Below are 27,672 nucleotides of genomic sequence, written 5' to 3'. Positions count from 1 at the left end.
TTATTTTTAGAGCAAAACAGCTTGACTTCTTTGACTTCTGCTACTATAGCTCTAGTCTCCATAATGCTCACTAATTACTATGTAGCTGCATACTATTCACACCCAATGAAGTTTCCTATGGTTCTTGTAATCACCACTATTTCTTCCCATGGTAGCACACACAGAGTTACTCAATTTATTCAAATCTCATTTGGGTTGATTTAGCACCAATGACATGGGAGCTAATGTATACATTCTTGGAGTTTTAAAAACCTAGAATTTTTTTTTTTGGGGGGGTGGGGATAGCTGAATATAATGTTCAAAAATCTTAAACAGAATAAAAATGGATCTTTTACTTTGTGTCTATACTGAAATATGTATTTGACTCCCTTGGAAACTCTTTGGATCACCCAGATCCTGAGCATAGAATCAAATTTTGTTACACAATAGCAAAAATATTGTACTGCAATTTCCATGTGACCTGGAAAAATCTTAATTTTCTTGACCAGTGTTACTTGCTACATGTGGACCAATATAGACCCAGATGTTTTACCATCAAAATAAATTACTTTGAAGAGATTAATGGAGTCACTCAATCCTGTTATAGCTGTATTGCTTTATCTCAGGTGCTGTCCTTGAGATAATACCAGTGAAGTCAAACTCAAGGAAGGAAGCGACCATGTCTCTCTGAGCTACCTGTTGACTCAGAGTTCTGAAAGCCTTTTTCCTTTTCTTACCTAGCTCCCATTACAATAAATGAAAGAATAAAGGCTGTCTAAATATTATTGTAAGGGTTGGCAAAATAATTCATTTAAAATATTAACATAAATATACAGTAAAAAAGCATAAACTCTGAACCCAAGGCAGATCTATTTCATTTGTTCTATATTAAAAAAAAAGAGAGAGAAAGAAAAGAAAATGTTTTCTTGCCTTTCTGCCGTTTTCCCCATTCATATGCTCATACAAGTATCCTTCAAAGTAACACACAGAATTATCTGCAAGTACAAAACTACTAAAAATTACTTCTCTTGGGGATACATTTGCTAGCTTCCTGAATATTAATGCAGGATGAATACTTAGAATATGTTCATTTAAACTCTCTCTTTTAAACTAGAGGACTCAACAAATTAAGCAAAGTCCCATTCCTTTTAGAATCTCCTTATATTCACTGAAAAAATCCAAGGCCATGCCTAATCTCACTGGCAATACGAAATGCCATAAACAAGTAATTATCATTTTAGTAGTCATGCATATGACATAAAAAGCATCCTGCTTATTTTTAAATGTTGTTGTTCAGTTGCTCAGTTGTGTCTGATTAATTTTTAAATTAGAACGCCTTAATTATTTCAAGGGCTTCCCTGGTGGCACTAATGGTGAAGAACCCACCTGCCAAGGCAGGGGACAGAAGAGCCATGGGTTTCACCCCACGACTTCACGGGGCAACAGTGTTTACTCGACATTAGCACCCTGATTGGTGTTTGGGGCAGCTGCTGCTGAGTCACGTCTGACTCTGCGATCCCATGGACTGCAGCCCGCCAGGCTCTTCTGTCCGTGAAATTTTCCAGGTAAGAATACTGGAGTGGGTTGCCATTTCCTCCTCCAGGGGATCTTTAAGACCCAGGGATCGAACCCAGGTCTCTTGCATCTCCTGCATTGACAGGCAGATTCTTTTACTACTGAGCCACCTGGGAAGTCCTCTTGATATGTGTTTAGCATTCCCTAAAGCAAAGAACATTGAGCTTTCAGCCAGGAAAGACACCTGACATCTGGACAGCTTATATAAACTATCCCCTTGACCTTGGCTAAAATCACATAACCGCTTTTTCCCAGTATGTACAAAATTACAGTGCCTATCTGTGAAACCCTTATGGGATTTCACTGTAAAGAGTACTCTTCTATTTATTCTTCTTTTTCTTGACCCACCTTTTCAGTTTCTGTTGCTGACTCATAATCCCCTGCTCACTCAAAATGTAGATAAGTGGACCCTAAGGGACCGTAAACCACTTTCTTTTTTTAATTTATTTTTTTAAATTTTGTGGCCACACTGTGTGGCATGTGATCTTAGTTCCCTGACCAGGGATTGAACTTGTTCTCCCTGTGTTGTAAACACAGAGTCTTAACCACTGGTCTGCCAGGGATGTTCCTAAACCACTTTCTTAAAAGCATTTTTTCTACTGGTGATGTTATTCTATCACTTCAAGAGTCACTTTTTGTTATGCCAAGGTCTTCATTTCTGCCTACCTCCTGAATCAGCATGGTAAAGGGTTTCCATCTGCAAGTCTTCTGAATGTACAACCTCAGCCTGATCTCAAGTTTTTAAAATAAATGTGTTCTTCCCTGTGTTTCCATCTGAGGGGTATCATTACTGTTCAGCAAATCTGAGTCCAAACATCTGGAGCATCTTCAGGAATATTATCTTCTGGGTTAGTGATCAATTTCTACTGGTTAGACCTTTTCAGTAATTTCCAAGATTGACTCTTGTATTATATTCCTACAGCTAATCCTAGTTAATAACCTTTCTGTGTTCCATATTGATATTTCCTTAGTCTTCTTACAGGTTGATTCCATTTTCTTTAACCCTTGTTTTTTTCAGGATGTTATCCAAATAAAATATTGACATCTGAGTTCCAGCTCAGAACTCCTGAATCAGAATTTGTATTTTAGCAAAAGCTCCCCAGAAGCAGTACTGACATTTCGTGATGCTCAATATTCAAATCCCTCTGTTCTTACTCAGCTTAGTTATTGCTCAAAGGATGATCTTCACAAAGCAAGTCACCAGGTTTCCAATCTCAACAACCTTTCAGTGCCTACAGAATAGACCTTCTCTCAGGTAAATGAGATTAAGAAGGCTAGAACATATTTCTTTTTTAACTTTATGAGACACTGCTGAACTGATTTTCAAGCTGCAAACGTGTACCCATCAATGATGGATGAACGTTCCAGTTATTTCACATCCTTCCCAGCTCTTCCTACGCTCAGGCCTATTGATTTTAACTTCTCTAGTGGGTGGTTTTCTGTGCTTAGTCGCTCAGTCGTGTCCGACTCTTTGAGACCCCACGGACTGTAGCCCACCAGGCTCCTTTGTCCATGGGGATTCTCCAGGCAAGAATACTGGAGTGGGTTGCCACGCCCTCCCTCCAGGGGATCTTCCCAACTTAGAGATTGAATCCAGGTCTCCTGCCTTGCAGGCGGATTCTTTATCATTTGAGCCACAGGGAAACCCAGTGGGTAGTCAGTGGAACCTCATTTTAGTTTAAATTCGCATTTCCCTAATAACAAATGATGATGAGTATCTTTTCATGTGCTTATTTGCCATCCATCATTTTTGGTAAAATGTCTTTACAATTCTTTTGCTCATTTGTAATGGTTTTATTATTAAGTTGTAAGAATATACACTTGGCTACAAGTCCTTTGTCAGACATCTATTTTACAAATACCTTCTCCTAGTCTAGACTTGCCTTTTCATTTTCTTAATAGTGTCTTTCGAAAACTTTGACAGTTTTTAATTTTGAAAAAAGTCTTATGTATCATTTATGTTCTTTTTTATTAGTTCATGCTTTCTGTGTTCTAAGAAATATTTGCCTCATCCAAGATGAAAAAAAAATTCTTCTGTTGTATATCTGCTTACTTATTTATTTGCTTTTTTCATTCTTCTTCTGGCTGTGCTGGGTCTTTTTTGCAGCACGGGGGCTCTTTGCTGTGGTGTGCAAGATTTCTCCAGTTGCGGCACAGGCACAGGGCCTTCTCGTGTTGTGAAGCACAGGCTCTAGAGCACGTGGGCTCAGTAGTTGCAGCTAGCAGGCTTAGTCGGCCCATGGCATGTAGAATCTTAATCCCCCCACTAGGGATTGAACTGGCATTCCCTGTATTAAGAGGTGGATTCTTAACCACTGCACCACCAGGGAAGTCCTTGCTTTTTTTCTTTTAGCTTGTATATTAAGGTCTATGATTCATTTTAAATTAATTTTTATGTATGTGTCAGGTGTAGATAAGGAAAGGTTTACTCTGCATGGAGATATCCCATTGTTCCTGCACTATATGTTAAAAAGATATCCTTTCCCCAATGAATTTTCACTGCATTTTTATATAAATTTATTTAATCACCTGTGCTGTGCTTAGTCACTCAGTCATGTCTGACTCTGCAATCTCATGGACTGTAGCCCACCAGGCTCCTCTGTCCATGGGGATTCTCCAGGCAAGAATACTGGAGTGGGTTGCCATGCTCTCTTCCAGAGGATCTTCCCAACCCAGGGATCGAATCCAGGTCTCCCGCATTGCAGGCGGCTTCTTCACCATCTGAGCCACCAGAGACATCACCAAATGATCAATACTGAAGTCAGCTGATTATAATCTTTGCAGCTGAAGATGGAGAAGCTTTATACAGTCAGCAAAAGCAAGATCTCGAGCTGACTGTGGCTCAGATTATCAGCTCCTTAATGCAAAGTTCAGGCACAAATTAAACAAAGTAGGAAAAACCACTAGTCCATTCAGGTACAACCTAATCAAATCCCATATGATGGTACAGTGGAGGTGACGAATAGATTCAAGGTCTGGTAAACAGAGTGCCTGATGAACTATGGACAGAGGTTTGTAACATTGTACAGGGGGCAGTGACCAAAACCATCCCAAAGAAAAGGAAATGCAGGAAGGCAAAGTGGTAGTCTGAGAAAGCTTTACAAACAGCTGAGAAAAGAAGAGAAGCAAAAGGTGAGAGAGAAAGAGACAGATATACTCGGTTGAATGCATAGTTGCAGAGAATGGCAAGGAGAGATAGCAAGGCTTTCTTCAATGAACAATGCAAAGAAATAGAGGAAAATAATAGAATAGCAAGGACTAGAGATCTCCTCAAGAAAATTAGAGACACCAAGTGTTCATGTCATGCATTGACAGGCACAATAAAGGACAAAAATGGTAAGGAGCTAACAGAGGCAGAAGAGATTAAGAAGAGTTGGCAAGAATACACCGAAGAACTGTAAAAAAAAAGGTTTGGAAAGTGAAAGTGAAGTAGCCCAGTCATGTCTGACTCTTTGCGACACCATGGACTGTATAGTCTACCAGGCACCTCCATCCATGGAATTTTCCAGGCAACAGTACTGGAGTGGGTTGCCATTTCCTTCTCCAAGGGATCTTCCTGCCCTAGGGATCGAACCTGGGTCTCCCACCTTGCAGGCAGACAGACACTTTACCATCTGAGTCACCAGGGAAGCCCTAACCTGCATAACCACAGTGGCATGGTCCTTCACCTAGAGTCAGACATCCTGAGGTGTGAAGTCAAGTGGGGGTTAGGAGGCATTACTACAAACAAAGCTAGTGAAGGTGATAGAATTCCTGCTAAAATTTCAAAACCTAAAAGATGATACTGTTAAAAGTGCTGCACTCAATATGTCAGCAAATTCAAAAAACTCAGCAGTGGCCACAGGACTGGAAAAAGTCAGTTTTCATTCCAATTTGAAAAAAAGGCAATGCTAAAGAAAGTTCAAACTACTTTCCAGTTGCACTCAACTAACATACTGGCAAGGTTATACTTAAAATCCTTCAAGCCAAGCTTCAGAAGCATGTGAACTGGGCACTTCCAGATGTACAAACTGGGTTTAGAAAATGCAGAGGAACCAGAGATCAAATTGCCAACATCTATAGGATCATAGATAAAGCAAGGGAATTCCATAAAAACATCTGCTTCATTGACTATGATAAAGCCTTTGACTGTATGGATCACAACAAACTCTGGAAAATTCTTAAAGTGATGGGAATACCAGTCCATCTTACCTGTCTCCTGAGAAACCTGTGTGCAGGTAAAGAAGCAACAGTTAGAACCTTACATGCAACAACTGACTGGTTTAAAATTGGGAAAGTAGTATGACAAGGCTGTATATTGCCACCCTGTTTATTTAACTGATATGTTGAGTGCATCATGCAAAATGCCAGGATGGATGAAGCACAGCTGGAATCAAGATCGCTAGAAGAAATCAACAACCTCAGACATGCAGAAAATACTACCCTAATAGCAGAAAGCAAAGAGGAATTAAATTAAAATCCACCTTAATGAGGGTGGAAGAAGAAAGTGAAAATGCTGGCTTAAAACTCAACATTCAAAAAACTAAGATCATGGCAATTGACTCCATCACTTCATGGCAAATAGAAGGGGGAAAAGTGGAAGCAGTAACAGATTTTATTTTCTTGGGCTCCAAAATCACTGCAGATGGTGACCGCAACCATGAAATTTTCTTCCACGCTTCCTCCTTGGAAGAAAAGCTATGACAAACATAGGCAGCATATTAAAAAGTAGACTCATCACTTTGTCAACAAAAGTGTATATAGTCAAAGGTATGATTTTTCCAGTAGTCACGGACAGATGTGAGAGTTGGACCATAAAGAAGACTGAATGCCAAAGAATTGATGCTTTTGAATTGTGTGGACTCTTGAGAGTCCCTTGGACAGCAATGAGATCAAATTAGTCAATCCTAGAGGAAATCAACCTGAATATTCAATGGAATGACTGATGCTGAAGCTGACACGCCAATACTTTGGCCATCTGATGTCAAGAGCCGACTCATTGGAAAAGACTGATGTTAGGAAAGATTAAAGGCAAAAGGAGAAGGGGGCAGCAGAGAATTAGATGGTTTGGTGGTATTACCAACTCAATGGACAGGAACTGGAGCAAACTTTAGAAGATAGTGAGGGAAAGGAAAGACTGGCATGCTGCAGTCCATGGGGTCACAAGGAGTAGGACACAACTTAGTGACAGAAATTGCTTTGTGATGAGCAAAATAATAATGTTATTGGTTGTTTAGTCACTAAGTTGTGTCAGACTCTTGTGATCCCACTGACTGTAGCCTGCCGGGATCTTCTATCCATGAGATTTCCCAGGCAAGAATACTGGAGTACAGCGCCATTTCCTCCTTCAGATCCTGACCCAGGGATCAGACCCACATCTCCTGCATTGTAGGCTGATTCTTTACCTCTGAGTCACCAGGGAAGCCCCAGAATAATAACAGTTTTCTTAAAAAAAGGTCTATCCATCTCTATGAAATGGAGACTATCGTGTGTATTTGGAACTAATGTCAGACATACATTTGATTTATGATATATATGCTTACATTTAGGTCTTTATTTTTTTCATTCTGAATTTATTTACATTACTCTCCCCTCTCTCTCCCTCCTCTTTTTGTCTCTTTTTGGTCTCAGTGCAGTGTAATTTTAGCCTAGGGAAAAGTAAAATGTGTCTTTTATCCCCCTCTATTACTAACCTTTCATATCTTATGTTAAAATTTTGGTTTATGCTTTGTCTTCTCTGTTTGGATTATTCATGTATAGTCAGAATTTGTCTTTTGCTATAATCCTACATCATAACATTAAATAATTTCTTTACTATTTCCATAAACTAATATGTAGCAAACAAAATCCAGTTATCCATCAGAAGATATACTAAGAATTAAAAAATTAGAAATACTTAATTGAGCTTGTCCATATTAGAACATGAAAAATGTATAGAAAATTTTACTGTGGAAATTCACTTAGGTCCCTATTATGTACTGAATATCTATAAGGATGATTTTCTAAGAAAATAACTCAAGAACTTGTTTTCCAAATATGCCAGTTCAGATTCAGTAAAAGAGAAAAAGGGGGCTATCAATAAATAAAAGATTTATTTTCTAATCCATAGTGTGCAAGTCCCCGAGCTTAAAAGCAAAATATTTTAAGTTAACTCTTTCTAATATTAAACTATACTAAAATTTAAAGTGCTATTTATGTGATTTACCTTTTATGTTAGATTTATTGCAGGCAGATTCTTTACCCTCTGAACCACCAAGGAAGACCTCATGGATAATATTTTATTGTAAACCAAGAGCTAGTAACTGTCTTCATACACTATGCAAAACTCTGTTAACTTAGGTACTTCTTTGAAATTCTGGGCATGAATTCTTAAAGAAATGCATGGCTTGCAAACTTAACCTAAAAAAAAAAATCCTTCTCATTTCAAGTGCTGACGGATTTATTAGTAGACAAAACTTGTCTACTCAGTAAAAAAAAAAAAAAAAAAAAAAAGGGACGAAAGTTGGACCAATGCTGAATTAAAGGAGGTGAAAATATTATACATGCCCTGCCCCCTCCCCCAAATCACCGCAGCAAGTTGTAAATGATGTATGAAATGACAAAGCCCTGCCCAATGCACAGGACGAATATAAATACTGCTCTGAAATCACCACTGTGAGGTACTATTTGCTAGAATTTTCTGCATAGCTGAAACCAGGAAGACCTCACCTCATCTACAAATCCAAAAAAGAAATGAACTGAAAACAATTCTATTATTTTACTTTATGCAACACCCTCCTCCTTCTTTTTTCTTAGCCATAACATATTCATTGACTATTAGAATACTTAAGTATTGTTGAGGAGTTTAATAATTTTTTATTTTTTAACAAAGGAAATATCAATACATATATTACATGGAAAATATCATAAAGGGTTTCCATTCCAGAGTCAACTAGACGCTGGGTCTGACCGCTAGTTTTGTTTGAGTCCTGGGTTTGACTCTACCACCTGATTTTGTACATGCTTTAAACTTCTTTGAGCTTCCATCTTTTTCCTTTGTAAAATGGAGATGATATGGACACACAGTTTGAAGGTTAAGTGAAATAACCTAAGCCACTGAAATCACTAGCATGATATTGGACAATGTAGTTAGTTGTAAAGTTTGGGTCAATTTTTTCCTCTCTTTTCATAATGGAGGCACATATCCTAGCATGAAAGGAAGATTGCATTTTGAACTAGAAGTCTTGGGTTTTAATTTTTAACTTCTTAGTTTATTAGACAATTCACGTGACTTTTCTGAAGACATCTTAGATATTTTTCTTCTGAAAATAGATGTTGATTACATCCTATGAGAAAAATATATGATAATATAGACTTTAAAATGTTAAGTAAGGGCAAAGTGGTACAAATTAACTTATCTGAGTCAAATATATATATATATATATATATACAGATATAGTATTTAGATTTCTAGGAATCTGTTCTTCAGGGATGCAATGAACTACACTATTTTATTCTAAAATGTTATCATGAGAATTTTCTTTGGTCAGTTTCTTCAAGGGCATATTTTTTAGAAATATCTCATAATAAATTGCAAGATGTCCTCAGGATGCAGAGGTTATGAATGAGTGTACCAGAATTGGACTCCAAGACACTTGACTTTGCATTTCTAATCAAGCAGCAATTTGATTTTTTCTATCTTGGTTCTCCATATCATTCAGACGCCCTAATTCATTATGGAAATTGATGTTTGAGTATCTACCCCATGCCAGACTAGCTTTTCTCTTTACATATACAAATGCAAGTCACCTTTGGAAGAAGGCAGACCTAAGTCCCAGTACATTTCAAACATTAACTAATAATTTTGGAAATTTTCAGAATCCTCTCACAGGAGGCAATGTTGTAGAAAGCAAACTGAGGCACAAGAATCACCCCATGCTACTGATGAGAATCCACCTGAAACTTCTGCTCTCAAATGAAGTGACATTCCTACTCACAGGTCTAGCTTCATATGCATAAAAATTAGGTGCTCGCCAGAGGAAAATACTTTTCAAAATCTAATTTAATTCATTTAATACAACCATGAAGCAAAGAAAATGAAAGATGTCAAGGAAAAGAGAAAATATACTTCAACCAATAATAGGTTTCATTTCCTACTAGGAAAAAAAAAGTGTTCAGTAAGATTTGAAAAGAGAATGAGGCCAATTCATTTTGATCCTGTGGCAACACTTTGAAGCTTACTTTCTAACCTGGTCTATTTTACATTTCCAGATGCTATGAAAGGTAATGTATGCAGAAAGCAACACCAGTGGGGATTTGGGTATTTCGTTTTCCCCAGTGCAGTGACGATTTGGATCTTACTTTTTCTGAAAGCATCTTTAAAGAATTCTTCAAGCTGTCTGGAGAATGCTGGCTTGCAGAATTAAGCAGTAGGTCTGCATGGGTTGCTATCAGAGGTTGGAGTTGATTGATGTTGCTGAGAACTTCTTTTGCTTTGGCTGTGTTTTCAGGTGAATAGTAAATAAACTGGTATCCAGTACTGCAACAACAAAGATAAAGGCGAATTACACAACAAGCAGAAAGAACTGTCAGCACTTAGTACCAGATGCTAAGTGATAAACAGAACTCCTAATAGCACTACTTCCTATTGAACAGATAAGAATTATTCTAAGAGATTTTTGTGATATTCTGAGTTTTCTCAAGTCAAATGACCAAGATATTTTGAAAGACTAGATGAAATGATTCTAGTCCTTGCTTAAGCACTAAGAAGATTTTTCATGATTACATACATCAAGAATTAGCATTCAAAACAAATTTAATTACTAATGAACCTGAGGTCACACAGTACAGGGAGAAGAGTATGAGCCTTTATATTTAGGCCGTCATGGATACAGATCCTGGCTCTTCCACTTGGTAGGCCACATGATCTTAGGGTGACCTTAGTTTTCTCATCAGGAGAGTGGGAATAATTAACCAAACAGTTCTAAGAGGTGGGTAAGGTCGGCCATCATTCATGTGAAATGCCTAAAAAGTGCATGACACAGAGCAAGCATTTAATAATTACTATGTATATTTTCCCCATGATAGGGCAGAGGGCACAAATTCTAACAGCTGAGAAATAGGGAGAATATAAATTAAGGCCAAGTGAGCATATGGAGAATTTTGTTGTATAGAAAAGGGACATTGATGACATAAAAATTCCATTATGCTATTTTTTTCACCACTCTTTTTGTTCACCTTGCAGTTTTCTCATTTGATTTGCAAAAATATCTAAAACTGACTACAAATGAAAGAATTACTGACTTTTATAATCATGTTTTAAGAATTGGATAAACACATTATAGGGGTAAGATTTCCATCAAATGATGAAGTCTTTGTCCAGTTGCATTAAGAAAGATGAAGGAGACATTCCAGCAAAACTTCAAAGAAAAAGAAGAGTGGCCACGGTTGGTACATTTACATGGTGGGTGCAATACTTGGTTATATCCCTTTATATCCAACCATCAGTGCTTTTTTTCATTATGCCACTGAAACTAAGTCTTCCTAAAACAAAGTTCCCTTACAGAGTTTACGATTCCTATCTCTATTCAAAATTTGATACCCATTCTTGTCCTCTTTGACTTTAATCTTGCGTTTATCAACCAGTCAGTTGATTAAAATTGCTGTTGTCTGTACCCCTGTCAACATACTATAATTGTTGGAGATATTATCATTAACTTACAAACTCAGGTTGTTTCTCCAGGGCAAGATGAACTAACAGGCTCAAGTTATGGACCACCTGGCCGGAGAATCATAAACCAGAGATACCCTGAACTCCCAAAACTGGCCCTTTCTTCTTCCTGGCCCTTTCTTTTTATTATCCTGGCCCTTTCTTCTTCCCCTTTAAAAAAAAAATCCCAAACTCAAAGACCAAGATGGAGTGGCTCTGAGGCTTGCCTGCCACTTCCTCCTTGGTGTTCGGCAATAAATCCTTACTTTGCTGTCAGAGTTGAGTTTGGCTTTATGACCCATGGGCACATAAACCCTTTGCTGGATTTCACCTTGCAACCCCTGTTGAGTATATTGAATATTCTCTTTACATTTACCAGCTCAATTATTAACATTCCCATAATTTCATTTTTCTTCTATTCTTTTTTCCATTTAAAAAAATTTATTTTTGTAATTGAAGGATAATTGCTTTACAGAATTGCATTGGTTTCTACCAAACATCAACATGAATCAGCTATAGGTATGTTGGAATATAGTTAACAATGTTGTAACAGTATCAGATACACAGCAAAGAGACTCAGCCTTACATCTATACGTACCCATTCTCCCCCAAATTCCCCTCCCATCCAGGCTGCCACATAACATTAGCAGAGTTCCTGTGCTATACAGTAGGTCCTCATAATTCTTTCCATTTCTTATTTCAAAATATTAGCATTCAATAAGAAAAATTAACATCTAGGAAGAACTCTCCCTTCCCTTTACACTAATGATTTACAGAACAAAGTATCTGTTTCTTTAGGGAGACAATACAATAAATCTAGTATTTTATTGACTTTTTTCACAATTATATTTAAAATGTCCTTGGTTGCTTGGACTATTTGGGAGACAGGACAAGAAGCTTAATGAAGGATACAGGTTTATAAAGGCTAAGAAACATGATGAGAATTTGCTTTTAATTTTGTACTCAAAGTTTTTTTTTTTTTTTTTTTTTTTTACATTTCAGAAGCAGGAGTTTAAAAATAAAGCACACCACTTATTTTAATGCAAACCGAAGCAGATGACAAGTAACAATGGTGAGGAAGAGAGAGAAAACAATAGTCCCTGACAATTATCTCTCTTTCTGGTTCTGATCTCCTGGGAGACTGTGCTGAGGCCTTTAACAAAAATCATGAACTGGAATGTCCTCCTACTCACCTGTACTCAGACTGGATACAAAATTAAATTCACCAGAGTCTTTAGTAAATCAAACAACTCTGTGTTATTACTTCAAAAAAAAATTATTATCTAAAAATATTGACATACCCACTCAGTTCATACCCCCTACTAAATATAAAATAGATAACCAACAGGGACAGGGAACTGTTCTTAATATTTTCTAATAACCTATAAGGGAAAAGAATCTGAAAAAGAATGTGTGTGTGTAAATGAATCACTTTGCTGTACAGTGAAAAAAGTAACATAACATTGTAAATTAACTATACTTCAATGAAAAAAATACACAAAGTTACTGATGTGTCACCAGGGTGGGGATGATGTTTAATACCCAGCATTTTTGACAGCCGAGAATAGGACTTATTAAGGACCATATACAGAAAACAGCCTGTGGGGGCTGCTCCGTGGTCCATTTTAACTGATCTGCTCTTCTATTGCTTTCTGGCTTCATCTTATGGAGATGGACAGGTCTCCCATGGCTTAGCTCAGGAAAGCCAGTGTGGTCTTCCCACCTTATCTTCACAGATCTGTCCTCTTTCTGAGTGCATCATTCCTGGCCTCTCATGTGTTCACTCCCATGCACTCTTTTATTATTATTATTGTTATTTTTTTAAATTTTTATTTGCTTATTTATTTGACTGGGCCAAGTCTTAGTTGTGACACTCAGGATCTTCGATCTTCACTGTGGCATGTGGAATTTATAACAGTTCCTTGACCCGGGGTGGAACCCAGGCCCTCTGCATTGGGAACAAGAAGTCTTACCCACTGGACCACCAGGGAAGTCCCAGTCCATGCCCTTTTTTTGACCTCTGTCACCATGACCTTCCTCCTTGACTCATGCCATACTTCCCTGGCAGTTCACTGTTACTTTATTTCTGAACATTTTCCATTTTCGTTATTTTATCTACACATTTCTTACTCTGCAAATTCCCTGACAGTCTCCTCTCCACTGGAGAGAATACATTGTCAAGATTTATTTCTTGCATATTCTTTCCTTATAGTCTAGTTCAGTGGTGCTCAAATTTTAACAGGCATAAGATTCACTTGAGGATGATGTCAGGGCCTGGGTATTTTTAATAAAGAATGCAGGTGCCCTGGCAACACCAACAGATTCTGCTGCAGTGGGTTGCAGCTTTCCTAACAAGCACCTTGGGAAATCCTGATGCAGGTGAACAGTGAAGCACATTTTAGAGACATGCACTGCCACTGTTTTGTAAGCTGTTCTCTACACCTCTGATCACACTACACAATGACTCCGATCAAAGTTCCTTCTCTAAGGCAACTTCTGTACACCTACTTTATGCTCACAATTCTGTTCAATATTAGTCTTATTTTTACTTGTTTTAAAAATTGAAGTAGAGTTGATTTACAATGTTAATTTCTGCTCTACCACAAAGTGATTCAGTTACATATAGGCATATATTTTTTCATATTCTTTTCCACTATGATTTATCACAGGATTGAATATAGTTCCCTGTGCTACAGTAAGACCCTGTGGTTTACCCATTCTATATATACTGGTTTGCAGTTGCTAACTCCAAACCCCCATTCTACCTGTCGCCTCCACCTCCTTGGCAACCACAAGTGGTTACCAGTTAACAGTGGTTAAGACCTGTTTTCTAGGTCTGTGAGTCTGTTTCTGTTGCCTATATTCAGCACAAATTGCTTTGGTTCACTTCTCATTATGAGTGTTGGTTCCACCAAACTTTTCCATCACCTTTTCATCTTTTCCCTCCCAATATATTCCCACCTTCTTCCTCTCCGTCCCTAATGCATTCTTCAATCACCATCCCATCATGTGGCATAACCGAACTCCTGTCCCAGGCTCCTGAGTCAGTTTCTATTTGAACAGAGTTGTGTAGAAGGCATTCGTTCTCCTGGTTAAGCCTTTTAATGATGAGCATCTCACCTAGTAAGGCCGAAAAACTCATTTTCCACAATAAAAGCCAATGTTGGTGTCCAATTTGAAATAGTATGGTATGAAAAAAAATTATAACCCACAAAATAAATTTAAGTGCACATAAATCTCATCTACCTATTCATTGCCTTACTCTTTACACATGTTATTTATTTTAACAGTTAAAGCTTTTTAAATAGAAAGTTATGAGTATAATTTAATTATTGAGATAAAAAGAATATAGCTAAATTCTATTTTATAGTGGTCTGAAATTTAAACTGAATCCAAACACTTGAATCAACTATCAACCAGACAAAGACAAAATGTTTTCCTGGACAAAAAATATTGAATAGGATATAAATATTATAGCAAATCATGGGTAAAATATTTGAAAGTAGTATCATAATAGTTTTATATTGATGAAATAGTAAATTAAAGTATATAGATGGATGTATATACAATATACACTTTGATTTAATATATATTTACTTAAATTATTTAATACCCTATTAATTAGCATATGTACATACACATACTCAAATGTTCATGAGCATATTGTTATTAGAGGTAGGTATAATTTTTGAGGTATAAACAAAAATAAAGCACATAGTAAAATAATATTCACATTTATAAATGTGAATTGATAACTGAAATACGATTAAAACAATGATGTATGTTTTTGTGTGTATCCCAGCACAGTCACTTCTCATTGGTCCTTCTTATTTTCCCATCCTCTAGTATTACTTGCGATTCCCAGGTGGTGCTAGTGGTTAAGAATCTGCCTGCCAATGCAGGAGACAGAAGAGACAAGGGTTTGAATCCTGGGTTGGGAAGATCCCCTGGAGGAGGGCATGGCAACCCTCTCCAGTGTTATTGCCTGGAAAATCCCAAGAACAGAGGAGCCTGGCAGGCTATAGTCCATAAGGTTGCAGAGTTGGACACAAATGATGCAATTTAGCACACACACACTAGTGTTACGTGTTCCAAGGCTCAGTCCTTGGAAAACTTCCTTGCTTTTATCAACATGTCCCTTCTAAGTAATCTCATTTAAACTTGTGGTTTATAAACTTCAGTTGTATTAATGATTTTCAAATTCATTCATTCCCATCTAGACTGTTCCTTAAGCTCCATTAAAAGCAAAAACTTTTCTCTTGACAGTCCCAACTTATCATATCCCAAACCAAACTCCTGACTTGCTCCCCATTCTCTATAACAGCTCCCCACCATAGCTCACACCAAGCTCATCTGATGTGGCCAACATCTCTTTCTCTCCTAACTTGTGCCAAATTTTCCAGAAAATTCTGCCTTCTTCTTCCAAACATATGCAGAATCTAACTGCTCATTTCCACACTCACTGCAACCATGCTTTTGTAAGCCACCACCATCTACCACCAGGATTATCACAATAGCCTACAAACTGGTTTCCCTCCTCTGTCCTTATACTGACACTTTGAAACCCTCGCCTCATGTTTAGGTTATGTTGTTGTTTAGTCACTAAGTCACATAGGTTGGATGAAGGCAGGAAGCAGGCAAGAAGAGAGGAACAAAATAGTTCTTTCTTAGCCTGTTGCCCATGCCTCAAATTTGGGAACTTGCTCAGCTGTTTATCTGTGCCTTCCTTCCTCCAGGCCGCTGCTATCTCCATTCCTTAACCCATTTTCTCAATTGAGCTACTATTTTAGCAAATGGAGTCATGGAAAAATACAGATGAGACAGGATGAGGTGGCAAGGAGGGAAACAGGAAGAAAACAGAAGGAGGAGTGGCATGGCTGGATTAGGGTGGATGAACTTAGGAAAAACTGCTATGGAGTGCTGTGTTTTCACTCCTGCTGCAGAACTAAATCTCCTGGGAAAATTCACAGGACTATTTCCACTTCTTTTTCTCCCCTTACTCAAGCACTGCTTTAGAAAAAACAAATGATTTCCTGAATCCAGAGAGAGGGATAGACATGCTTTCAGTTCTGAGAAGAAAACCATGTGGATAATAAACGAAAATGTACACCTTAGTGCATTTGAATATAGCCTTCTGGCTTCACAGGGTTTAACAACGTGCTTCAGGAAATTGTAGAAGGTAACACACACACACACACACACAAAATCATAATGAAATCATATAGCTCTGCTTTCGTCCATTCATCCTTTCCATTCTTTTTTCCCTTTTTATTCTTTTTGCTAGAAGTGTAGCTTACAAAAAAGAACCTGAAGGAAAACAATATTTGCTTTTGTTTACCTCATGTGGACTTCACTTGTATAATTAAACAAGTTATAAAATCTAAACTTAAATTGATGTTTGTCTCTGAAAATACTCTTTTTAAAAATATTGTTTCTTGGAAATTTTAGAATCAGTTTTTGAACAAGCCTTGATGCTGCTATTTATTAGCTCTGTGACAAGTAATGTTAATCAAGGGGGAAAAAAAAAAAAAACACCTAAAATTCATTTTAGCTCAACTTGCCCTCAAAGAAAATGTAACTACTGACTCTGACCACACTAGTTCCTACAATCTTACTTTTCAGTTTGAATGCTCTTATCTGCCATTTTTTTGAGCATTTGGACCATATGTGTGTGTGTGTATAATATATGTGTAATATATAACATATATATACTACATACATATATACACATGTTCTTTCCTTAGTCCTATTCTTGCTCTAATAAAAGACACCCAGACACTATTATCTGACAAAGTTCAATGAGTTTTCACTTCCATGGCCTATTCCCATTTATCCATGGTTTCACTTGCCCTGATTTCTTTTTCCAACTTCCAAGAGTTTGATCGATCTATTTCTGCCTAGTTTGGCTTCTGGTATTTTCATGCTCACTCTTCTGTGGACCTGTAATGGAGAAGCACCCAAACCAGGTCCCCTGATTCCCTTCCATCCAAAAACTTTCTAAACTCCATCCTGGGCATTATTTTTCATACACCTCATTAAAATACAGAGAAGGTTGTCGTTGAGTCTCTCAGTCATTTGCATCTCTTTGTGACCTCATGGACTATAGCCTGCCAGGCTCCACTGTCCATGAGATTTTCCAGGCAAGGATACTGGAGAAGGTTGCCATTTTCTTCTCCAGGGAATCTTCCCAACCCAGGGATTGATTGAACTCTCATCTCCTGCTTGGCAGGCAGATTCTTTACCACTGAGCCACCTGGAAAGCCTATAAGATAAGGTATAAGAATAGAAACCATCTTCTAACAAACAAAAGCCCAGGACCAGATGACTTCACAGGTGAATTCTACCAAAAATTTAGAGAAGAGCTAACACCTATCGTACTCAAACACTTCCAGAAAATTGCAGAGGAAGGTAAACAGCCAAACTCATTCTATGAGGCCACCATCACCCTAATATCAAAACCAGACAAAGATGCCACAAAAAAGAAAACTACAGGCCAATATCATTGATGAACATAGATGCAAAAATTCTCAACCCCAAAATTCTAGCAAACAGAATCCAACAACCTATTAAAAAGATCATACATCATGACCAAGTGGGCTTTATCCCAGGGATGCAAGGATTCTTCAATATTCACAAATCAGTCAGTGTGATACACCACATTAACAAATTGAAAAAGAAAAACCATATGATTATCTCAAAACATGCACAATTCAACATCCATGTATGATAAAACCCTCCAGAAAGCAGGCATAGAAGAAACATACCTCAACATAATAAAAGCCATATATGATAAACCCACAGCAAACATTATCCTCAATGATGAAAAATTGAAAGCATTTCCCCTAAAGTCAGGAATAAGACAAGGGTGCCCACTCTTACCACTACTATTCAACATAGTTTTGGAAGTTTTAGCTATAGCAATCAGAGAAGAAAAAGAAATAAAAGAAATCCAGATTGGAAAACAAGAAGTAAAACTCTCACTATTTGCAGATGATATGATCCTCTACATAGAAAACCCTAAAGACACCACCAGAAAACTACTAGAGCCAATCAGTGAATATAGTAAAGTTGCAGGATATAAAATTAACATGCAGAAATCCCTTGCATTCTTATACACTAACAATGAGAAAACAGAAAGAGAAATTAAGGAAACAATTCCATTTACCATTGCAATGAAAAGAATAAAACACTTAGGAATAAATCTACCTAAAGAAACAAAAGAGCTACATATAGAATACTATAAATGATAAAAGAAATCAAAGATGACACAAATAGATGGAGAAATATACCATGTTCATGGATTGGAAAAATTAATGTAGTGAAAATAAGTATACTACCCAAAGCAACCTATAGATTCAATGCAATCCCTACAAGCTACCAATGGTATTTTTCACAGAACTAGAACAAATAATTTCACAATTTGTATGGAAATACAAAAAACCTCGAATAGCCAAAGCGATCTTGAGAAAGAAAAATGGAACTGGAGGAACCAACCTGCCTGACTTCAGACTATACTACAAAGCTACAATCATCAAGACAGTATGGTACTGGCACAAAGACAGAAATATAGATCAATGGAACAAAATAGAAAGCCCAGAGATAAATCCATGTACCCATGGACACCTTATCTTTGACAAAGGAGGCAAGAATATACCATGGAGAAAAGACAATTTTTTAAACAAGTGGTGCTGGGAAAACTGGTCAACCACCTGTAAAAGAGTGAAACTAGAACACTTTCTAACACCATACACAAAATAAACTCAAAATGGATTAAAGATCTAAATGTAAGACAAGAAACTATAAAACTCCTAGAGGAGAACATAGGCAAAACACTCTCTGACAGAAATCACAGCAGGATTCTCTATCACCCACCTCCCAGAGTAGTGGAAATAAAAGTAAAAATAAACACATGGGACCTAATGAAACTTAAAAGCTTTTGCACAATGAAGGAAACTATAAGCAAAGTGAAAAGACAGCCTTCAGAATGAAAGACAATAATAGGAAATGGAGCAACTGACAAAAGATTAATCTCAAAAATATACAGGTAGCTCATGCAGCTCAATACCAGAAAAATTAATGACCCAATCAAAAAAAATGGGCCAAAGACCTAAACAGACATTTCTCCAAAGAAGATATACAGATGGCTAACAAACACATGAAAAGATGCTCAGCATCACTCATTATCAGAGAAATGTAAATCAAAGTCACAATGAGGTACCATTTCACACCAGTCAGAATGGCTGCTATCCAAAAGTCTACAAGCAATAAATGCTAGAGAGAGTGTGGAGAAAAGGGAACCCTCTAACACTGTTGGCGGGAATGCAAACTAGTACAGCCACTATGGAGAACAGTGTGGAGATTCCTTAAAAAGTTGGAAACAGAATTGCCATATTATCCAGCAATCCCACTACTGGGCACACACACCAAGGAAACCAGGATTGAAAGAGACACGTGTACCCCCATGTTCATCGCAGCACTGTTTACAATAGCTAGGACATGGAAGCAACCTAGATGTCCATCAGCAAAATGAATTGATAAGAAAGCTGTGGTACATACACACAATGGAATATTACTCAGCTATTAAAAAAAAAACACATTTGAACCAGTTCTAATAAGTTGGATGAAATTGGAGCCTATTATACAGAGTGAAGTAAGAAAGAAAAACACCAATACAGTATATTAACACACATATATATAGAATTTAGAAAGATGTAATGATGACAGCAAAAGAGACACAGATATAAAGAACAGAATTTTGGACTCTGTGGGAGAAGGTGAGGATGGGATGATTTGAGAGAATATCATTGAAACATGTATATTACCATATGTGAAATAGATCACCAGTCCAAGTTCGATCCATAAAACAGGGCACTCAAAGCTGGTGCACTGGGACAACCTTGAGGGATGGGATGGGGAGGGAGGTGGGAAGGGGGTTCAGGATGGGGGACACATGTACACCCATGGCTGATTCATGTTAATGCATGGCAAAAACCACTACAAAATTGTAAAGCAATTAGCCTCCAATTAAATAAATAAATTGAAAAAAAAAAAAGAGAATAGAAACCATTCCCAAATATATCCAGAGGCAAGTGTTCCCCTGACTGCAAATGGGCCTGAGGGATATTTTTAGGCATTATGGAAATGCCCTAAGTTTGGATTGTGATAAGGATCACACAGTTGTACAAATTTACTAAAAGTTCCTGAACTGTATGCTTAAAATAGGTCAATGGCATGGTATGCAAATTATACTACAGGAATAGAGAGTAGAGTGCTGGTTCCCAGGGGCTGAGGAAGGAAATGGGGAGATACTGGTCGGATACTGGTCAAGGGGTATGGAGTTTCATTTATGCAAGATGTTTAGTTCCCAAGACCTAAGGTACAGCCTGGTGATGCGTTGACAATGCTGCAGTGTTCTTGAAACTTGCTAAAAGGTTAAATTTTAAGTGTTCTCACCACACACACAAAAAAAGAAAAGAAAATGCTAACTATGTGGAATGATGGATAGGCTAATTAGCTTGATTGCAGTGATTATTTCACAATATTTACATATATCAAAACATCAAGTTATACACCTTGAATATATAAACATTTTATTTGTCAATTATACTTCAACTAAGCTAGCGTCTGCCTGCAATGCGGGATACCTGGGTTTGATCCCTGGGTTGGGAAGAGCCCCTGGAGAAGGAAATGGCAACCCACTCCAGTATTCTTGCCTGGAGAACCCCATGGACAGAGGAGCCTGGTAGGCTACTGTCCATGGGGTCGCAAAGAGTGGGACAAACTGAGTGATTTCACTTTCACTAAGCTAGGAGAAAAACTCAAATGTTCCCAGCATATGATGTTCTAATGCTGGTAATTATGATTCTGGGATAAAAGTACAGGAAAACAGGAGGTTTATTTAGGACCCATTTCATTTTTTTCCCTGTTAAGTCTGATATTTTTATGGAGGAGCTTTAAAAAAGCCAATAATTTATACTGTAGAATTTATACTAAAAATCCAAGTCTCTCTCTCTCATTTTAATAGCTAATAATTATTGGGTCTATAATATAGGGCTAGAATTATGCTAATTTCCTTTCAGGGATTATTTTATTTAGTCATGACAACAACTTTCTGAAGAACAAATATTATTCCATTATATAGATTTAGGAACTGAAGCCTCAGTAGGTTAATAATGTGATCTAGAACATACAACTACTATATATGTTAGAACCAGGATTCAAATGCAGGTTTGAACACAGGATTCAAATACAGTTTGAACTGTTAATGATGTTTTACTACCGTTCTCCAATACCATGTTCATAAGGTAGCAAATGTTCATAAAACATCATTAAGATTTCAAACTGTATAATAATAATAACCTGCATTTGAATCCTGGTTCTACCATCTATATAACAGTTGTATGTTCTACACTAAGTTACTTCATCTACTGAGGTTTCAATTCCTAAATCTATACAATGGAATAATATTTGTTCTTCAGAGAGCTGATTTCATGAACATGGTATTGATCCATTTTAAGTTTGAAAAAATTACAATCCCTTAGCTAACACAGAAAATATCTCTTAGTTAGAAACATATTGGTAGGTACAGCATATAAATATTGAAACAAAATATAATTGGAAAGGTCTCACCTAATTAAAACAAAGCTCATTAAAAAGATGTATAATTCTATGTTATAACAACATATTAGACATAAGAAAGAGTTTGAAAATCATTTCATCATCAATTGTTTTCGACAAATATTTAATGACTGCTACTCAGTCAATGCTCAGAGAAAAGCAAAAGGTTAGAGTTGTTCAGCAAGATAATCACTGGATGAGTGTGAAGATGCCTATCCCCTAAATGCTATAGACAGGGCTGGTAGCAGAGAAGAAGAAAAAGGGGGATAAATAGCTGCTTCCCATAAGAACTTGAAAATCTAAGGCTCTACATTCTAAATGTGTGCAAAAATTGCCCAGGTAACCACAGTTTCAGGGTTTGTTTACTGACTACTCAGTACTATAGGTCTTTACATTTCTAAGAGGTCAGAACTCTGTTTAAGAGCAACGAGAGGGAGGGGATATATGTATACTTATAACTGATTCACCTTCTTGTACATCAGAAACTAACACAGCATTGTAAAGCAATTAAGCTCAAATTAAAAAATAAATTAAAAAAAAGAACAATGTAAAAGAATGTCACATTGTAAATTTTCGAGGTATTTTGTTTTTGAAGATCTTTTTCATGATACCTAGTTTTTGCATATTTGCTGAAAGTATTAGGGGCAAAGGGTTTGAGAAAGACATTTCTCTTATTCCATAACTACATTAAAAAAAAAGAAAAGGAAAGACAGAAAACAAAGAAGAAAGTCCTAAAGGAAATAGGACTCTCTGTCTACCTCTACCACTCTAAGTAAATTTGTTATCCATTCCAAAACATTCACAGATGCATCTCCCCTGTGTATACACGATTTCATGTTTTCTTGAAAATACATTTTATATACACCTCTCCGTTCAGTTCAGTTCAGTCGCTCAGTCATGTCCGACTCTTTGAGACCCCATGAATTGCAGCACGCCAGGCCTCCCTGTCCATCACCAACTCCTGGAGTTTACTCAAACTCACGTCCATCGGGTCGGTGACGCCATCCAGCCATCTCATCCTCTGTCGTCCCCTTCTCTTCCTGCCCCCAATCCTTCCCAGCATCAGTGTCTTTTCCAATGAGTCAACTCTTCGCATGAGGTGGCCAAAGTATTGGAGTTTCAGCTTCAGCATCCCTCCTTCCAATGAATATTCAGGACTGATCTCCTTTAGGATGGACTGGTTGGATCTCCTTGCAGTCCAAGGGACTCTCAAGAGTCTTCTCCAACACCACAATTCAAAAGCATCAGTTTTTCAGTGCTCAGCTTTCTTCACAGTCCAACTCTCACATCCATACATGACCACTGGAAAAACCACAGCCTTGACTAGACGGACCTTTGTTGGCAAAGTAATGTCTCTGCTTTTTAATATGCTGTCTAGGTTGGTCATAACTTTCCTTCCAAGGAGTAAGTGTCTTTTAATTTCAGGGCTGCAATCACCATATGCAGTGATTTTGGAGCCCAGAAAAATAAAGTCTGACACTATTTCCACTGTCTCCCCATCTATTTCCCATGAAGTGATGGGACCAGATGCCATGATCTTAGTTTTCTGAATGTTGAGCTTTAAGCCAACTTTTTCACTCTCCTCTTTCACTTTCATCAAGAGGCTTTTTAGTTCATCTTCACTTTCTGCCATAAGGGTGGTGTCATCTGCATATCTGAAGTTATTGATATTTCTCCTGGCAATCTTGATTCCAGCTTATGCTTCTTCCAGCCCAGGGTTTCTCATGATGTACTCTGCATAGAAGTTAAATAAGCAGGGTGACAATATATAGCCTTGACGTACTCCTTTTCCTATTTGGAAACAGTCTGTTAGTCCATGTCCAGTTCTAACTATTGCTTCCTGACCTGCATACAGGTTCCTCAAGAGGCAGGTCAGGTGGTCTGGTATTCCCATCTCTTTCAGAATTTTTCACAGTTTATTGTGATCCACACAGTCAAGGGCTTTGACATAGTCAATAAAGCAGAAATAGATGTTTTTTCTGGAACTCTCTTGCTTTTTCGATGATCCAGCAGATGTTGGCGATTTGATCTCTGGTTCCTCTGCCTTTTCTAAAACCAGTTTGAACATCCGAAAGTTCACGGTTCATGTATTGCTGAAGCCTGGCTTGGAGAATTTTGAGCATTACTTTACTAGCATGTGAGATGAGTGCAATTGTGTGGTAGTATGAACATTCTTTGGGATTGCCTTTCTTGGGGATTGGAATGAAAACTGACCTTTTCCAGTCCTGTGGCCACTGCTGAGTTTTCCAAATTTGCTGGCATATTGAGTGCAGCACTTTCAAAGCATCATCTTTTAGGATTTGAAATAGCTCAACTGGAATTCCATCACCTCCACTGGCTTCGTAGTGATGCATTCTAAGGCCCACTTGACTTCACATTCTAGGACATCTGGCTCTAGGCAGTGATCACACCATTGTCATATTCTGGGTCGTGAAGATCTTTTTTGTACAGTTCTTCTTTGTATTCTTGCCACCTTTTCTTAATATCTTCTGCTTCTGTAAGGTCCATACCATTTCTGTCCTTTACTGAGCCCATCTTTGCATGAAATTTTCCCTTGGTATCTCTAATTTTTCTTGAAGAGATCTCAAGTCTTTCCCATTCTGTTGTTTTCTTCTATTTCTTTGCATTGATCCCTGAGGAAGGCTTTCTTATCTCTCCTTGCTATTCTTTGGAACTCTGCATTCAAATGGGGATATCTTTCCTTTTCTCCTTTGCTTTTCACTTCTCTTCTTTTCACAGCTATTTGTAAGGCCTCCTCAGACAACCATTTTACTTTTTTGCACATCTTTTCCATGGGGATGGTCTTGATCCCTGTCTCCTGTACAACGTCATGAACCTCCATCCATAGTTCATCAGGCACTCTATCAGATCTAGTCTTTAAATCTATTTCTCACTTCCACTGTATAGTCATACACATCTCTAGATACCTAATAATCCATATACTAATTGAAATGCCTATACAGTGTTCCACTTTAGTGATGCAGAATAGCTTGCATAAATATATTCTTTCAAGATGTTTCTAATATTTTACTATTATGAATAGACTCTATAAACACCTGAAATATTTGCCTTTTTAAAAGTTATTTGTATTATATGTATATTCCTAAATAAGCGGTTTTCCTGAGGTGTATTTTGGAAGGTTGCAGACAGAGAACCGGTGAGTCTGTGTGTGTGTGTCCGTGTGCGTGCGCCCATGCATGCGCTCAGTCCTGCCTGACTCTTCGTGGCCTCATGGACTGTAGTCCACCAGGCTCCTCTGCCCATGGAATTTTCCAGGCAAGAATACTGGAGAGGGTTGCCATTTCTTGCCCCACGGTATCTTCCCAACCCAGGGATCAAATGTGCGTATCTGTGTCTTCTGCATTGGCAGGCAGATTCTTTACCAGTAGCGCCACCTGGGAAGCCCCTCTGTGAGGCTAGGGTCTTAGAAATATTTTTACTGCTTACTATATAGGAATGGATTAAAATAGGAACTGATATGCATGCAAAATTACTGTATCAAGTCAAGCATCCTTTTTTATAGTATAGATAATGTAATTTACTTTGAACATTTTATTGTTCTCATAACGGCCCAAAAAGAGTTGAATAGATCAAAGTTTTAAAAATTTCTCTTCAATTCCTACAAAGGTCATCTGTAAACTAACATTATTCGTTTGTTAAGAGCATATACATTTCATGCTGAAAAGCTACTGATAGCATGAAGATGAATGCATACAGAATCTGAGTGGCCACAGAAGTATGATTTTCCAGCTACATCATTAGCTGCATGAGCAATTCAGTCTTTGAAAATCATTATTCTCACTGATAAATAGGGGAATTTGTAATCTCTGAGATTCTTTGTAAATTCTAAGTCCTAAAAGATTACTGCAAAAAAGGCAGACTCAGTAATTTTATTTCCCCCAAGTTCCTTTCATTTTGAATATAGACGACTGATCTTATTAAGCAAGCACTGGAAACAAAGGGTGAAATTTCTAGATTCCCCTTCCGAGTGACCCAGCCATTCACCCAGTGAAATTAACCAAAAACCTAAGAGCCTTTCAACCCTGCCAAGTTACTGCAATTCCTCATCCACTTGCATTTAAATCCTATAAAAATGTCCTTAAATCTTCAACTCTGTACTCACCCATTTCCTCCCATCAGTACTACTGTAGTAGCCTGTTTGCTCTTGTTAGTTCTCTCCACATAGTAACTCAAAATGCACATCTGATCACGTTCCTCTCCAGACCAAACTTGCCATCCTTTAGCCTATATGATGAGCTGTCAAGACTTGACACAGCAAACAAGTGTCCTCCCAATCTGGCTCTCATCCTTTATCCCTTCTTTCTCTTTCTCTGCTCTTCTCTGTCTGTCTCTTCCTTTCAGCTGCTCTATGTTGCTAGAGTCCCCAAGCCAAGGTGCAGTGAATGGCACCACCCTGTCCAGGTGCATTGACAGAAGCCTGGGAATGTTCCTTGACACCCTTGGATTTTTACCTCCCATTCCAAACAGACACATGAAGTCCAAACAGTTGCCAAGTCCTTTAAAATATCTCTGCAACTGATCGCCTTCTCTCCACCTGTGCTTAAACCATCCTAACCAAGCCATCTTTCTCCAACAGAAACACTGCAATAACTACTCACTTACACAAGCCTCCTGACAGGGAAGAAGACATTGGAATAGTTCAGGCAAGGTCTCAGCTAATAAAGATTATACAGTGACACTACTTTTCTCATCACACAAGCCAACTGTGTGATCTTTCCACGACATAGATCCCATGTGTACATATTTTAAAGTTAGTGTGTGAGTGCTGTTGTGTCCAAATCTTTGTGACCCCATGGACTGTATGTAGCCTGCCAGGCTTCTCTGTCCATGGGAGTCTCCAGGCAAGAACACTGGAGTGGATTGCCATGACCTCCAACAGGGAATCCGACCCAGAGATCAAGTTCATGTCTCTTATGTCTCATGCATTGGCAGGTGGGTTCTTTACCACTGAGCCACCAGGGAAGCCCTTTGTAAAGTCAGTACTTTCACTAATGACAGTACTTGCAAAGAATGAGGTGCTCTAGAACTAGTTTGTAAGGTTCTGGGGAAAAAGAGTATTTTTAAGTTTTCTGGTGATTTATGACTGCAGTCACAAAATTAAAAGACTTGCTCCTTGGAAGAAAAGCTATGACTAACCTAGACAGTGTATTAAAAACCAGAGACATCACTTTGCTGATAAGGTCTGTCTAGTCAAAGCTATGGTTTTTCCAGTTATCATGTATGGATGCGAGAGTTGGTCTATAAAGAAGGCTGAGTGCTGAAGAATTGATACTTTCCAACTGTGGTGCTAGAGATGACTCTTGATAGTCCCCTGGACAGCGAAGAGATCAAATCATTAAATCCTAAAGGAAATCAACCCTGAATATTCATTAGAAGGACTAGTGCTGAAGCTGAAGCTCCAATACTTTGGCCACTGATGTGAAGAACTGACTTCTTGGAAAAGACCCTGATACTGGGAAAGATTAAGAGCAGAGAAGAGGGCGGCAGAGGATGAGATGGTTGGATGATATCACTGACTCATGGACATGAGTTTGAGCAAACTCAGGTAAACAGTGAAGGACAGGGCAGCCTGCTGTGTTGCAGTTCATGCGGTTGCAAAGAATCAGACACAACTTAGTGACTGAACAACAACAATTTGTAGATGACTTTTTTTTCTGTTTTCTGACTTTGGGATTATGGCTATAAACATCTAAGCCAATAGAGAGCTTTTAGGGCTTCCCTGGTGGCTCAGGTGGTAAAGAATCTGCCTGCCATGTGGGAGACCTGGGTTCAATCCCTGGGTCAGGAAGATTCCTTGGAGAAGGAATTGACAA

General features: G+C 38.0%; 1 protein-coding gene across 7 annotated transcripts in view; it reads right to left on the bottom strand.

Annotated features, from left to right (window-relative positions):
* Positions 1-27,672, bottom strand: part of INPP4B (inositol polyphosphate-4-phosphatase type II B) — an 885,859-nt gene that overhangs the window by 135,350 nt on the left and 722,837 nt on the right. For all 7 annotated transcript variants that reach the window (XM_043485578.1, XM_043485574.1, XM_043485541.1 and 4 more), the window contains one exon: positions 9,874-10,051. In XM_043485578.1, the coding sequence (XP_043341513.1) occupies positions 9,874-10,051 (178 nt within the window). The remainder of the gene's footprint in view (positions 1-9,873; positions 10,052-27,672) is intronic.

This window comes from Cervus canadensis, chromosome 1, assembly GCF_019320065.1.
Source record: "Cervus canadensis isolate Bull #8, Minnesota chromosome 1, ASM1932006v1, whole genome shotgun sequence".
Classification (NCBI taxonomy): domain Eukaryota; kingdom Metazoa; phylum Chordata; class Mammalia; order Artiodactyla; family Cervidae; genus Cervus; species Cervus canadensis.
The sequence above is the reverse complement of the archived record's forward strand: the minus strand, read 5'-3'. Positions and strand labels throughout refer to the sequence as shown.